General features: G+C 41.1%; 1 protein-coding gene across 5 annotated transcripts; it reads right to left on the reverse strand.

Moving 5' to 3' along the window:
- Positions 1-1,655: 1,655 nt before the first annotated feature.
- esrp1 (epithelial splicing regulatory protein 1) lies at positions 1,656-16,535 on the reverse strand. Of its 5 annotated transcripts, none has more exons than XM_058647500.1 (16): positions 16,196-16,535; positions 15,432-15,587; positions 15,188-15,304; positions 14,690-14,801; positions 14,060-14,203; positions 13,489-13,543; positions 13,295-13,402; positions 13,050-13,182; positions 12,903-12,945; positions 12,301-12,620; positions 8,783-9,007; positions 8,193-8,445; positions 6,562-6,739; positions 5,048-5,189; positions 3,859-3,948; positions 1,656-3,006 (listed from the first exon to the last, which is right to left on the reverse strand). In XM_058647500.1, the coding sequence occupies exons 1-16, from the start codon at positions 16,325-16,327 to the stop codon at positions 2,872-2,874; spliced, it is 2,343 nt and encodes a 780-aa protein (XP_058503483.1). In that variant the 5' UTR covers positions 16,328-16,535; the 3' UTR covers positions 1,656-2,871. The 5 variants fall into 5 exon arrangements, with proteins under 5 accessions (XP_058503483.1, XP_058503484.1, XP_058503482.1 ...); XM_058647501.1 differs by having other exon boundaries at positions 8,205-8,445; positions 13,295-13,405; positions 16,196-16,534; XM_058647499.1 differs by having other exon boundaries at positions 13,295-13,405; positions 16,196-16,534.
- Positions 16,536-16,642: the final 107 nt, after the last annotated feature.

The raw sequence follows: 16,642 nt of genomic DNA on the forward strand, positions 1-16,642 counted from the left end.
ATGCTGCTCAACGAGTTTATTTCTATTGTCACATCCACATCAGCGGCAGCAGTTCATCTCCTGCTGTGCAGAATGTGTTGAGTGAGTTGGGCCATAATAAAAGCCATATTATCAGTTTGACAACACTGTAGCGTCATCTTTGGTCCTGACATGGGAATGTGACTCTGCCTCGCCCTGCGTGCTTCTGTGTTAAGTGTGTATGTAGGCCTCACCCACCCTTAGAGGGAATGTTGTTATAAAGAATATAACTGATTTATCTGCCTCTTCAAACCTGTTACAGTGCAGTGAGTCAGCCTGTAATTGCTCCTCTGTTCTTTCCTTCGGCGAACCAGTCATCACCAGATAATTCATCTGTGAAGGAATGTGCTGCAAATCTTTTTATTTCTGAACACGTTCGTATATAATCATTTCACAGAAATACATCATACACTGTGGCAAGACAAGTGTAACAAGGGATTGTATAGAAATAACTGGATTCGGGCGGAAGATGAGGTTTGATTTTGGAAAAAGTTTGGTTGTCCCCCACTTGACGTCTAATTATAGCATTACCAAAAATAATTAATTTGTTTTTGGCAGCAGCAACTGGAGTGCACGTTATGCTCTTTAGCATGTTGCCAGTCCTGTCCATCATCCTGGGTTTTTTGGATTTGGATGTCTATTTACAACTCTATTAAAACAACATTTACAATCAGTGATTCAGTGAGTGGAACACAGACAGCATTTCTGCCGCTGATAATCATATCATAATTGCTCATTTTTAATAATAACATACAATATACTATTATGTAGTATCACATTATTAAACAAACGGGACACGAAGATCCACATATAATCTAAGTAGATCTAAGTTGTAACTTTTAAAATTCTTTTTAAACTGGCATAATGCTCCTTGTTTTTGAGTGCTTGAATAAACGTTTAATAAATTAACTAGTTAAATAAGGCTCACACTCCACCCACACCTCATAATATTAATGCATGTTTACTTTTCTTTCTTTCATTTCAATTCGACACTGGAACATTTTGAACTGGGCGTAAAACAGGATTATCACTTGTTATCACACACTTTAAAATAATAATAATAAAACAAATAACTGCACACACAACAGTTGCCATGCAGTGTTTAAAGGGAAGAACAACAAAGTATTTGGGGCTTTACAGTGTTGCTACTAATAGTGTTGTTCTGCAGGTTAGACAGTGTGCTTTTTGTAGGAGGGAAAATGTGTGTGTGTGTGTGTGTGTGTGTGTTTAAAAGGGTTCAGATAGGGTGGGGTGCACAAGATTGAATTACACAATGCCAAATCTGCCCTGAGGGGGTCTGACATGGTTTTGTCTCTCTTCCTTCTCTCTTCCCCCTTCATGCACTCTCAATGCTTCACTTTTCAACCCTGTGGAAAAAAAAGGGCCATGGTCTCTCACATAATGTGTTTAGTGTGTCTGGGTGACAATAGTTTGTTTGCCGCACTGCATGTGTGTGTGTGTGTGTGTGTGTGAATGTGGGGAAACAAGAGGAAGTGACCGAGGACAGAGAGGGAAAGATCACCTGCTCTCACCTGCAGCCATGTCCTTTCAACACCAGCTCTGACAGCACACAAAGTACTACGAAGAACAATGAGTGCACAGAAAGGCAAACAGTGAAATCAAACTGGAGACCGGCAGACTTCATGTAATGTTTATTGTGTTTTTTTCAGCATGGCTGCTGTAGGACATCCTGAGCAGGAGTTTGAAGTCTTACTGTAGGTGTGTGTAAAGCAACATGGAGCCCATACAGCAACTTTTTTTAGGGCACAAATGGCAGTTAAATTCACAAGATACACATACATCAGAGATGTCCTTCACTTCCTTTCGCTCTCAACTTTCCATCTATTTTCCAGAGGATTTGGTAAAACAAAAAAAAGGAACTGGCATTGGGATTTCTGCATAAGAATCTGTTTATTGAATCGCAGCAGCATAGATGGTGAAAGGAAAGTGTGATGGACTGATGACGTATCTTTTTTGTGATCCCATCTGAGTAAAGTGTGTCATAAAATCAGCCAGAAATCATTCGTGGCTCACTGATATTCACTATGTAAGGTAAGAGCTTGTCACAGACATATTCGTAAGGATTAAGAATGTCCTCTTGTTACGATGGGACTCCCGACACAAAAGGCAAGACAACATTGGCTTTACACAACAAGGAAACTGACTCATACGAGGTGAATTAGGGATGCGTGAGATGTAACCCTTTTCAGAAGCGAAGCCTGACGCAAGGATCCGACAGTTTTGACGAACTCACAGTGTAACATAGCGCCATTTTAAAGATACTGCTATTATATACATCAATAGTATTGATTAGCAGTGCATTGATATTTGGCAAAATGTAAACATCTTACTTTTACTACTAACTTCTTCATGCACTAAAGCTCTCAATACAATCACTATGTACTGCATCAAATGTAATATAAACATAAAATGTATTGCATAAACAGACTGAATATTAAAAACACATAAACACAGTCATGCATAATACTCATTCCTGTCTTTTACACACTCACATGTTCATTCACTCTTCACAGAAAAGCTTACAAAAAGATTTAGCTCAGTTGCTACTAGGTCATTCTTCTCTAGTGTGGCTAGCAAATATATCATAGTGATTACAATATTTTCATAACATGTATTAAAAAAAAAAAATCTCTATAAAGCTTTTAAAATACACAGTGTGCAATATAAGACAAATTCCTGTTTTGGCAGACGCCACAATGATTTTGTTATAAAATACATTACTTTCTGTTCTTAAAGATATAAATAACACATCTAAAAGACTATTTTTCTTTTTAAAAAAAACTAACAATACAGCACAAGTCACTGTCACATGACCTTTGTGTGGGTGTGACCCTACAGCAGGGTCAGGTCCAGGTACTGTCCTGCCGGTTTGGTCATAAGAGCAGGCAGGGACATGAGAGAAGCGTCGACTCCACCGGACTGACCAATCAGACTGCTGCTCAGGAGAGAAGCGGACTCCATGGGATTCTGGACAAGAGGAGGAGTTTGGGGGGTGAGGAGGGGGAAGTAAAGGAGAGACGGAGAAAACAATCATCCCAGAGTGGAGGCAACAAATGTAAAACATGTACACCAGCACCAAATGTTACCCATCACCTTTTTAACCACTTCAGGGCAAAACCCTACTACAGCACCACCAACTGACCCTTCACCAAACCACGTCCCACTTACATACTGTTGCTACACTTGTCGCTAAGCTTCCCCATTCTGAATATGTGCAATTTACAAAGATAATGATGATTGATTGATTTTCAAACAATTAAGTCTGCAACTATTTGAGTTGACTTAAGTGGCACTAGGTGTTCCACATGACCTGGTTCAATAGAAAGCTGTATAATCTAAAAAACAACAAAAGCAGACACCCCAGACATTAAGCTGTTATTCACACCATTTTAGCACAGTGAGAAATCCAAAGCTTGACCAGTCTGCCATGTCTGCTTGTCTACTGCACGATCACTGAACAGGGTTTAGTGAAAAGTCACTTGACCGTAATTAATAAAAGGCATCTTAAGTTTGGAGGCTTGATATGAAAGTGTCCTGTCACAATGATTCAAAACAAACCTGAGATATTAAAACAAAGAAGATTCCTCTAACCACTCCACTCAGTCAAACATGTGTCGGTCGTTGGAGCTGTACTTTGCATGTGGTTAGTGGAAAACTTCCTTGCTTAGGAAGAGTCACTGTTGTGTTGAGTCGTGTGACCAACGGTGACCAGTCGAGACCCACGCCACAGGTACAATCACCGTCTAAACTAAATCCCCCTCAACGAACCCTTTAACCAATCCTTACCTGCCACCTGCCTCAGACACCTTAAATACACACCCATTCTTTGGGCTGCGTAAGCAATGTCCTGGCCGGGTCATGAGCATGCACAGGCCCATGTGGGTGAATAAGAGCATCCTCAGGAGCGTACTGTGGTGTGAAGTGTGGGGAGGAATGACAAAAGACAGGTGGCTCAGATACAAGCAACTACAAAAACTAAACCTAAAGACCACGGGGACCTGTGAAGTCCTCATGGAGGTGAAAGAAGCGAAGACTTTCAGTCAGTCTTTTAAACTGCAGTGCGTAACTTTTGTTGTTGGCAATGTCATTATTCTGTATCCGTTTGGGAAAAGAAACAATGTAATGTTATTTGTCTGATCTGTTCCTTCCTTGTGACATCACTCATTAGAATGTGAAGTACTGTGTCGAATCCCGATATGGCCAGTGTCGTGTTCTCATATTGAAAAATACAAGGCGGCCATCACACTGGTGTCCACCCATATGTGCCATACTTTGTTTTATTTTCCTCTAAATGGGAAATTAAATGACAAAATTGACATCACAGGGCGGCGGGCAGTGGCATAAAACATTAATCCAGTCAAACGACTGAATGACCTGGTTTTTCTGAGCAGGAGAATTCACTTCTGAAACTCGGGCCACCTCTTTGTGTTTTCAGTCATAGTCCAACCGGTTTGCAAACGTCTTCGTTTACTAGCAAAACGTTGCTGTTGCCTCCATCCGTCTTATAAAACAAATCACTTTCAGTGTGCAGCACAAGAATGTCACTGGGTGGCACAAGATCTAAACATGGCTATATTAAGAAATGAGTCATGTGGAGCTGATGTATGTAACGCACGTTGTTTATATTTAAAAGTTACGCAACACAGTTTTAATATTCGTAATTAATCATTTAACAAGCTCTATAAATCCACCTATTTATCATATCCATGGGATTCTTCACTCCCTTCCAAGTTTAAATAAGCCTTGTGATCCTCCAAGTCAAGTCTTAGCAAGTAGCAGCGCAATGAGTGACAGAGCAGGGAGAGTAGACGGGATAAACGAGTTTGATAGCCTCTGGGCAAACACAGTGGATGCCTGACAATGCACACCCACAATAGACGAAGATTTGAATGCAACACTTGGATCTTACAGAGAGGTATGTGAACACTGAAGGTAAAGCACCTTATTGCGTGGGATTAACAACTAGTTATGAAGATGAACACAGTGTTTGTAGAGAGCCGTTTCTTACCTGGTATCCCTGCACTGCATTAATGAGGTCTTTGACTCCATTGCTGCTGTAGGTCAAACCCGGCATACGCACCAACCCCCCTGGAGAGGAGAGGGAGGAGGGGGAGGGGAAGAAACCTACTGTGGTAGGTGAGCCAGGTGGACTGAAGAAAAGAATAGAAAGTAAACACTATTACTAAAATTACTAAACAAACAAACAAACCAAAAACATGGGAGCATGGGAGATAGATTTTCAAAAAGAATCATGTTCGATGATCCTGACACAAGAATCATAAAACTGGGATTAACTTCAGGTGACATCTATAAATCCCCTGTTTTCTCAAGAACACAAAAGCTGACAATAGAGAAACAGGTCGCTGATGTTTACCAAGTTCTCTGAAACCTCAGTTTTTCTCCTTGGGAACATGCATTTTAATCAAATTGGAAGTGTTTTTCTTTTTAAAAAAAATAATTAAAAAAATTAAATGTTATCAAACAGTATCAACTATGTACAAAAACTCACTCTTTTTCAATCTATCTATTTCCCATACGGAGTATTTTTAAATAGTGCTGTTATTCTGCACGGACAATCTGGGGATATATTAAAACATTTCAGCAGTGAAAGTAGTCCAATAAAAGCTATTTTGTACAGTTTGTGCTAAAACATGCTGCAAAATAACTTAGGGTTCTCACGTTTCTCCTAGTTGTCACTGCAATACCTTTGCAAACAAAAGGCTCAGAAATTCAAACATCTGACAATATTGGGTCAGTTTCTTATTGGCCGACTCACCGGCAAACAGCCTGCAACTTAAAACTGTCTGACAGGATGAGTTTGGCTCAGCTGGCTCATATTTATTTTGGTAATGGAGTGGACTCATCTCATGTGAGAGTGTATGATCATTGCGTGCAGCAAATGTTCAAACACTTCTACAAACAATCTTATGTAACGCTATGTTAGGGACAGGACAAACACCCAAGCTCTCACAAAACAACATCATTATGGAATCAGGATTTAACAAAATAATAGTAAGTAATTGTAATTTTAAAATGGAAATGACTGAAATATTAATACAGATATTAAAGGCTGCATGAGGACACAGATCAGGCCCGAGGAATTGACTAAAAGAACTTCACAACTAGAGGTAGAATCAAGTTAATAGAGGAATCTGACCATTAAACATGAATATCTGCACTTAAAAGGTCCAGTGTGTAACATGTAGAATGGTTTACTGGCACAAATTGATGTCGTTTTACAATAAAAATTTGCTTTTTTTGTAGCTGTGGGAAGGACTGCCATGTTTCTACATGGCAAGAACGACCAAACGCATATTGAAGTGGAAGCTTTCAAAGTGAACACAATACATTCTTTCTGGCACGTGAAGGCCACCGTAGTTTCTGCAACACGCTTGGTGAGTAGAGAAATCCTCCATTTGTTACCATCTACAGTCTCACCATTACACACGTCACTAATTCTTAAACGTTGGACCTTTAATGTCAGCATGCATTAGACTTTATACGTTAATCACCACAATTTACCTCGGGTAGTAGGTCGTGTAGTTCATGTACAGCTGAGCTGTGCCCGGGTAGTAGGCATGTCCTGTCGGCAGGAGGCGTGGGATCTGTAACACCTGACCAATGGGAGGGTAGAGGGCAGCGGCCTCTGTAGGGAAGATGGGTGGTGCAGGAGAGAAGGAGTATGACGGAGGAGATAAACCTGAGAAGGAGAGAGCAGAGGGAGAGAGGCAGGATCTTGAAACATAAATAAATAAATACATATATATCACACAAACAGTAACAGGAATACACAGTCAGAGTCCTGGTGGTGATAACTGGTCAGTGTTTGTTTCAGAACAAGGTGCTCATGCAGACTTTCAAACAACGACCATCATTATCATTACTCAGCACCTGATACGTGTACAGCACACATGAACACGTCGAGAGTGAAAGCTTCTTAGTGCAGTTTATATTGAGTGTTTGCTGGGTCCATAGGCAGGTGAGCAGTTTTCAGGTGTGAAACCCTTCATTTCCTACATCATTGGTGTCTTTATTTGTCACCAAAGGTTTTTATCCAACTTCCAAATGTGTAAAAAGCTTCTGATCTGTAGTTTACTGTAGTCTCCTTGGATTAGTTCTGCTTCCCTTTAAGCAAACCTGTCTGAGAGCACAGAGATGTTGGATCACAGGAGCAGTTGTGGCTATAATTGACGTAACTGAATAACCAGTTTATAATATATGCTCCGTACCTACAGTATTTAGGACGATCATTAGATATCAGTCTTGCTACTTAAACACTAAACCCAACTAAATATTGTTTCTGCTACTCAGCTTTTTTTTCCACTTACTGTCTAACATGTTCTGCTCAAGAATCATTAACATTCTCTGTAATCTTAACATAGTCTCCCTGCAAGTCACACCCGTTCAGCTTCAAGCCCTTATAGTTTTCACACATGTGAAAACCAGTTTTTCCATTCCAAACAGTTAAAAAAAAAACGAAAAAACATTGGACCACTTTTTTAAAATGTTCCTTGTTTTCAAACTAGGAGTGCACGTTTATAGAAATAGGCTACAGACATGAAAAACAAGGCACATCTACACACTAGCGTGCAGCTCTGCCCACCTTTCCCACAGCTCCTGATTGGACCAGCAGAGGAGATGCACACCTGAGGTGTGTCAGTCTTCTGAGGCTGAATCCCACAATCACCACTACCAATCTGATAAGACTGAGGAGTTGTAAGCCATTTTGCAATATTGTTTCCTGGGTGATAATGAAGCTGTCTTGCTTACACTTTTCCAAGCCTTTCAGATGTGTATGAATTATTCAAGCAGTGGTTGAAAGGGAGTAAAATTAAGAACGAGTGAAAAACATGCTGCTGCAAAGACGGACGACAAGTTTTAATAATCAGAGTGTGCAAATGTAGAATAAACAGATAATGTGAGGTTTCTCAGTGCATGCAAATTGATAATTTAATCACACTAATCACACTTAAGAGATTTGACTCCCTGACAAACACACACCAACACACGGTTTTTAAATCCCTCCTTGTTAACCCAGATTTCCTCATCCTCCCACAGTACTAGATTGGAGAAAACCCAGAAACCCTGCCCCCATGGCAGGAGCCCACCTACCCTGCAGTCCCGAAGCACCCCCAGCTCCCAGCAGCACTTACGTCTGGACTTACATGGCGGCGGGCTGAGCCCTGTCCCACTCCTGCCTCGGGTATGTGTGTGTGTATGTGTGTGTGAAAGGGAGCCTCCCATCAGCACCAGGCCCATCTCCTCTGCGCTGCAGGGGAACACTTCCACATAGCGGCTGTTCACGCCCCGCTGGCTGGACATCATGTGCTTGTGGAGCCGCTGAGAGGCCTGAAGTGCTCGCTCTGCTGAGGTCATCTGGATGAAGCAGTCGCCCGATGGACGTCCCTGGAAACAGGCACAGTCAGAAATCACTGCAGCATTCTGAACCTTTGCGCACACAGTTACGGGAATCACTGAATGAAGTGTGTCTGCCTCCACTATGCTAGGTGACGATATTCCCCTTCACCTTTTATGTCACCCACAACAACAGCATTAGCTGGCGGCTAGTTGTTAGTATGCCATCTGTGTGTATTGGTTCAATTTAATACTATTTTCAGACTAACATGTTGACATATTATTCCAAAGCCTGTTAGTCAGAAGAAGTCATTCATCATGAAAACGTACTGATTGTATCAGAAAGCATGGGAATCTATGGGTGTGTCAGTGCAGTTTTTGCGTGTACCTGCTGGTTGAGGACCATGTGCACGCCATGTGGTCTGATATCATGTGTAAACTCGCCCAGGAAGGTGAGGATGTCCTCTATACTCGCTGTGTAAGGCAGGCCTCTCAGCCTCAGACAGTCCCGCAAACCACAAGGAGGAGGAAGAAGAGACACCGCAGGTAGCACTGACACCAGGGGGGCTGGGGCCACAGGGATCAGAGGGGCCGATGAGTATCGGTTTAACACCTATCACACACAAATACACCGTCATACATTACATTACATACTCTGTCTACAGCAAAGACAGTCAATAAGCAATATGTAGACAAAAAAAACATGTTATTATATTTATATAGCAGTGAAGTATGTTATTACATTTATATTTAAGGATGGGAATTATACCACTTTTTTGTGTTCAATACCGATATCACAAATTCGAGTATCTACCGATACTGATATTAGTCCAATACAGTAATTTTAAAACATTAATGAAGTATGAAGCCAACACATTTGTCATTTCAAAGACATAATTCTCCAACTGTGTAACAATTATTAATAAACAGCTCAAACATGAGTCACCTAAAATGCTATTGCTGATTTTTATTTACATTTTTACAGGCGATATGTAGGATTGTTGGATTGTATCGGATCTTACATTTTTATCTCTCGATATCCGATTTTCATCCCTATTTATATTTGATTTTTTTTTTATATTTTTTATTTCATCTCTTATTATTTTCTCTATTTCATACAGCATTTTAATAGTTTGTTATGTACTTGACACTGAGCTGCTGTTACACAAATATGCCCCATTTATGGGATCAAGAAAATAGGTCCCTGGCAGGTTTTAACTCAATTCCCTTGTAAGTCACTTTGGATAAAAGCGTCTGCTAAATGACATGTAATGTAATGTCTCTCTGTGAGTCTATCATGTATGAACTGCCCAGGCTACAGAAACATTTCATTTGCTGCTTAAGATGTAAGACTTTGCACAAGCTTGTGTATATTCTTTTTATTCTGTTTTATTATTACATTATATTTTTTATTTTAAGCTGCACTGCATACATTTTGGATGATTTGTGTTGCTGTTGATGTTATTATTCTGCCTCTGTTTGGTCTTTCTGAACAGAACAGACGCAACATTATACACCGACTGGGGGAGCGTTTGTATGTATACACCACCAGCACAGGGGCAGGTGCCTTTCTCAAACTTATTTTTCAGTCATACACACCACAGATTTAAGCTTGTATTTTTTAACACCCAAGCATAAGGACATGAACGCTTATCAGTGGTAAACATTTGCACAATATTCCACCTTTTTAAACCGACAGTCGGCGAACAACAAAGACATGTGCACACTGTGTTTAAAGGTGTCAGGCAGGAGCTGGCTTGTTGCCAGCAGGACGCCAGCATGTTTGCATTTGTAGAGACAGGGAGACCAATAAAAGCTCTCTTAGTCATCCCATACTTGAGAGCAGGAGGAGAGGCCTCTGCATAGATATGCATGTAGGTGCATACTTATTCCACATAGATAAGAAAATGAGTTCACGTGTTCACATGGGGTGGAGCAGAGAGAGAGAAAGAGAGAGAGAGAGAGTAGCACTCCATCTCGTTATTCAGGTTCACACCCTTAAAATAATTCCTTTTACTAAGTAGTGAAAAGGATCACACCCACATGTTGTCACTCTCAGCTGTTTCCACACAAATAAATAAACACAATTCCTAAAAATCAGCTTTTTGTTCTCCTTAGAAAAACAAAAAAGATAAAAACAGAAAAGCAAACTTAATCCTAAAACCACAAGATAATTATTTATATACATATACACTACCGTTCAAAAGTTTGGGGTCACCCAAACAATTTTGTGTTTTCCATGAAAAGTCACACTTATTCACCACCATACGTTGTGAAATGAATAGAAAATAGAGTCAAGACATTGACAAGGTTAGAAATAATGATTTGTATTTGAAATACGATTTTTTTTACATCAAACTTTGCTTTCGTCAAAGAATCCTCCATTTGCAGCAGTTACAGCATTGCAGACCTTTGGCATTCTAGCTGTTAATTTGTTGAGGTAATCTGGAGAAATTGCACCCCACGCTTCCAGAAGCAGCTCCCACAAGTTGGATTGGTTGGATGGGCACTTCTTGCGTACCATACGGTCAAGCTGCTCCCACAACAGCTCAATGGGGTTCAGATCTGGTGACTGCACTGGCCACTCCATTACCGATAGAATACCAGCTGCCTGCTTCTGCTCTAAATAGTTCTTGCACAATTTGGAGGTGTGTTTAGGGTCATTGTCTTGTTGTAGGATGAAATTGGCTCCAATCAAGTGCTGTCCACTGGGTATGGCATGGCGTTGCAAAATGGAGTGATAGCCTTCCTTATTCAGAATCCCTTTTACCCTGTACAAATCTCCCACCTTACCAGCACCAAAGCAACCCCAGACCATCACATTACCTCCACCATGCTTAACAGATGGCGTCAGGCATTCTTCCAGCATCTTTTCATTTGTTCTGCGTCTCACAAACGTTCTTCTTTGTGATCCAAACACCTCAAACTTGGATTCATCCGTCCACAACACTTTTTCCAGTCTTCCTCTGTCCAATGTCTGTGTTCTTTTGCCCATCTTAATCTTTTTCTTTTATTGGCCAGTCTCAGATATGGCTTTTTCTTTGCCACTCTGCCCTGAAGCCCAGAATCCCGCAGCCGCCTCTTCACTGTAGATGTTGACACTGGTGTTTTGCGGGTACTATTTAATGAAGATGCCAGTTGGGGACCTGTGAGGCGTCTGTTTCTCAAACTAGAGACTCTAATGTACTTATCTTCTTGCTCAGTTGTGCAACGCGGCCTCCCACTTCTTTTTCTACTCTGGTTAGAGCCTGTTTGTGCTGTCCTCTGAAGGGAGTAGTACACACCGTTGTAGGAAATCTTCAATTTCTTAGCAATTTCTCGCATGGAATAGCCTTCATTTCTAAGAACAAGAATAGACTGTCGAGTTTCAGATGAAAGTTCTCTTTTTCTGGCCATTTTGAGCGTTTAATTGACCCCACAAATGTGATGCTCCAGAAGCTCAATCTGCTCAAAGGAAGGTCAGTTTTGTAGCTTCTGTAACGAGCTAAACTGTTTTTAGATGTCTGAACATGATTGCACAAGGGTTTTCTAATCATCAATTAGCCTTCTGAGCCAATGAGCAAACACATTGTACCATTAGAACACTGGAGTGATAGTTGCTGGAAATGGGCCTCTATACACCTATGTAGATATTGCACCAAAAACCAGACATTTGCAGCTAGAATAGTCATTTACCACATTAGCAATGTATAGAGTGTATTTCTTTAAAGTTAAGACTACTTTAAAGTTATCTTCATTGAAAAGTACAGTGCTTTTCCTTCAAAAATAAGGACATTTCAATGTGACCCCAAACTTTTGAACGGTAGTGTATGTATATGTATAAACCTTTTTACACATCAAAACAAACAGGCAATTCAGAAGTAAACACTGAAGCACACCCACTGTGAGGCAGACACCCTGACATACCTGTTGGACCTCTGCTGCCGTGCTCTTAAACAGTTCGATGTATCTTTTCCCCAGGATTTCCTTGTGTTTCCTCAGAGCACACTGGGCGTGTTCCTCACAAGCAAACAAGACAAAGGCATCGCCTGTGGGACGTCCATCCGGGTAGTGAACAAATAAGATGCCATCCTTCCCTCCGCTGACTGGACACGTCTCTTTAGGACCATCTCCCGGGGAGAAGAAGGTGAGCACCTGCTCGTGTGTGGCGGTGAAAGGGAGACCCCTCATTCTCACGATGATCTGGTCCTCGCGGGAAAGAAACATTGCTACCTCGTTGGAGGTACCTGCCACAACACACAAGGATACAGGCACACCTGCTTAATCACAAGTAAACAACCTGAAATGATCACCCTGTAGATTTTGACATGGGGATGTTTGCCGTTCTGCAAGTTCAAATAAGTGTGAAGGGAGCAAAATTTTACGGTTGGAATTCAGTTCCTCAAACTACTTTAAATATATAAAAACTAAACACAAAACATGGTAAATGGGTCCTCATGTGAGATGACCTTAACAGTTACTGCCGGTAAAGAAGGCTATGTGAGGTGTGCATTGTTTTTGTGTCTCACCTCCAGCTATTTTCAGGAAGTCTTCTCCTGTTGCTTTGTAAACCTGCCATTAGAAGGAAGGGAGTGAGTGAACAATGGTTATTATCAGAGGTCTACCCATGAAGGAAAAAAATTGGGTTTACTTCATGTGTAAAAACCACAGGTTACCTCAATGTATCTATTGCCCATGTGGTGCTTGTGTCTCTGCAGTGCCAGGTCTCTGTGTTCTTCATTGACAAAACGAACAAGAGCTTCTCCGTTCCTCCTCCCCTGAGCATTCAGACACAGTGCAGCCCCTCCTCTGTACAACACAACATATAGAGTATTAAGGATCCCTTTAAGGCTTCTGTCAACAGCAGTGTAATCTAATGATGATGACTGATGAAAGTCAATAAAATACAGTGACAACGTACTTGGCAATGTTGAGACCTCTGAAGAAGCGAGCGATATCCTGATCAGACGACTGCCATGGCAACCCTCTGGCTCTGATAACTGTGTTGTCGCACACTTTCTCCATCTTACTGCTGTACATGCAAGCACACGCAAATACATCAGCAGAGTAGTTAAACAAAAAGAAAAAAATTATTCTTGGACAGTCCTTACTCACCACGTTCCACTCTCAAATTTTTCATTGACTCTCTCCAAGTTAGAAAATGTGTGACCTGCAATAGGAAAGAAGAGAGTTTAGTTTCGACTGATAGTTAATAAATCAAACTATAATTGGATTTATGAACTGAGAGTTTTGTTTTTCCTTTCATCGGACTCGTTATCATTCTAAAATTCAAACACATCTCAATTCTCAAAAGATAAAATTATTGTTTTGTCCAACCAACATCCCATGATTTGGATATATTCTATTTTTGATCACAGACCTTTTTTTCATCTTTCAATTGTAAGGTCAAAGGTTCTGTTCCCGGCTCTGCTAGTCTACTTTCCGATGTGTCAAAGATGGCAGCTTGTGAATGTGTATGAAAGGAGTGTGACAGAAAAAGTGCTGCAGATAGATGTGCTGTGTGACTGGATGATGGATGCATGGCAAAACTGTAGTGTAAATCAGCATTGAGTGGTCATCAAGACTAGACTAGCATTCACCATTGCTAAAATACACGACAATGTATACGTCAACTTAATTAATACCTAGTGTGTCACTTGTGTGTAAAAGCATTTATAACACTCACAGTTTGGCTCAGAAAGCAGTGCAAGGATAATATTGGCCATAATCTGGACCTGCTGTACTGCTGCTGTTGCAGGCAATATGGCTGATGGGTCCAGAGCTGATGAGGGATCCCACATGGGAGGCACATCAACAGGTACATTAACAGCTAGGAATGAGTCAGTCAAGGATCACAAACAAGGAACAGCCAAAAGATGAAAACAGGATACACTTGTAGAAAGGTGTCTGACTGGTACAACAAAAAGGTCCACAGGTGTACGAGAGAAACTTTGGCAGAAAGCAATTCACAGAGCGAGATGTTAGTTTTCCTGTTCCAGTGGGTGTGTGGGGTTTTCACTGTTGGCTAAACACACACTGTTTCAATGAACACTTACTAAGGTGCCGCCATTGTTTTCCTATTTGCATTTCAAAACCTCCAGTCCTGCAGCCAACACCCGTGGCTCATAGACTTCTAATGTGTCTGCTATAAGTTTGTGATTATGATATGTGCACAACAGATCAGATAAAACACACAGACCAATAACTATAAAGTCTAAAAAATACCAAATACCATGAATTAAGTATTAATTACACTACATGCAGCAGAATAAAACACACAAAGTCGTTTGCACACAGGTTATGTGCTAAAGGATACACTCTGCCATGACGTGTACATTCAAAGCCTTGAGGTCAAATGAAGGGAATTGCGTCTTGAACTCTTTCCGAAGGTCAAAGAAAGAGTAGAAACAGTCTGGCACCAGGATGTTCTGGAGAAGGAAGAAATTAAATTAGAGGATATAAACGTGTGCCTATCAACAGCTGCCATTTTATTGCCATTATACTGCTGTTTGCTCAGGCCAGCCAGGTCACCTGTGTGTGCAACACTTAACACGCTTATAAGACATGTGGGAGAATTTCATCAGCATCACTGTGAGGCGATGTTTTTGCCACAAAGTGGACAAGTACAGTATGTGCATGGGCGTGTGTCATTAGACAGGTTTGCAAGTCTGGCTCTCAACTTTCACCGTAAGATTAAACTCAATCAGACACACACTGCTGACACGACACATCCCTTTGTAGCCGTGTTAGTGCCGAAGGCTCTGAATGAACACCCACCCTGGCTGCTAGGCGTTCATCCACCCAGCTCACTCACCTTGCTTGCAGCCTCAGGGTGAATCACTTGGCGAATGTGGAGCTGCCCGTCTGTACACAAATAAACTGACGTGCCTGCGCCCGCGCTGTTCACCTCATTTGTCAGTTGTAAATGAAACTGCAAAGGCAGACAGGGAAATGTTTAGGAAAGGAATAAAAATGTTCATATTCTCGAGCTTGCAGCAGTGCATTTGTAGTTACAATATAGTAAATCTGTTTTCAAGAATATTATTCCAAACAGTTACCAGGTTTAAAGCTGCCTCAAAGCTGGTGGATGTAGAGACACAGTCTGCCCCAGATATCTTCTCTTCAACACTCTCCTCCACCACATCCTCCTCCTCTTTCTCCTCTGTCAAGTCTGAGCAGTCAGGTTTTATGAGGAGCTCATTCACCCTGCCCAACTGGTTCACAGAAAAAAAACAGAGCATGTCTTACTTGAAACAGCAGGCTATAAAAACATATTACGTCTTTGTACTAGGATCTGCAACAAATGAGTATATTATATATTCATTATTGATTTATCTGTTGATTATTAGTTGTTTGTGAGCCATACAATGTCAGTGTGTTTCCTAAACCTCAAAATGATGATGTGCTATTTTTGATCAGAAATGATCCACATTTAAACAGTGGGAAAACAACAGAGAACTTGTTTTTATCTATTTAATCAATTATTATCATGTTATTATCGATTTACAATTGAAGACCTGTTGCACCCCTAAAGTGTGGTGACATGTCATACTGCCTTAAAAAGCCTGCATATGGTAAATAAATATCTAACAATGTAGCTACACATCATCTGTTTTCTCATGACACTGGATAACTTATTTATGTATTTAAGCAGATGTGTCCAAAGAATAAAGTCAGTTTTATTTACTTTATGATGAATAACATTGTTCTTTAGGTTGTCGTTTATCTCACTCCTTTGTTTACCTCCACATCTTCAACTTAAGGCGTGCAGAGGGTAAACTATTTGAAGTGTTGTGGTGATATATTTCTTTATTTATTTTACCTTTTTGTTCTTGACGTCCACCAGCTGCCAAACCAACTGCACGAGCTCCTTCTCGTCAGAGCCTAGGAGCTCTGCGCTCGCGCCAGATGTGGCGGTGAAAACCACCGCCAGGTAGTCGACCTGCGCCGTCATCTCACCAGGAACAGCGTAAAAAAAACACTCTAAACACACAAATACTACAAGAAAAGAAGCGTCCGAGACTACAGTTACACCAGAGACACTCGGGAGGTGAGAGGTAAGAACACCACCTGAGCGTTAAGGTGAGCTCCGTGAGTCCAGGTTTCGTGGCGTGTGAGTAATTACGTGAAACCTCCCGCAGTCACCATCTCAAAGTAATGGCTGAACGTTCCCCGTTTTTGTAGCGCACCTACCTGTGTGACCACGTGACTTTCTACCTGTCTCCTCCCCCTCCTTCCTCCAGGTGGTTTACATATCATAGGACGTGGC

Source organism: Solea solea, chromosome 13 (assembly GCF_958295425.1).
Source record: "Solea solea chromosome 13, fSolSol10.1, whole genome shotgun sequence".
Classification (NCBI taxonomy): domain Eukaryota; kingdom Metazoa; phylum Chordata; class Actinopteri; order Pleuronectiformes; family Soleidae; genus Solea; species Solea solea.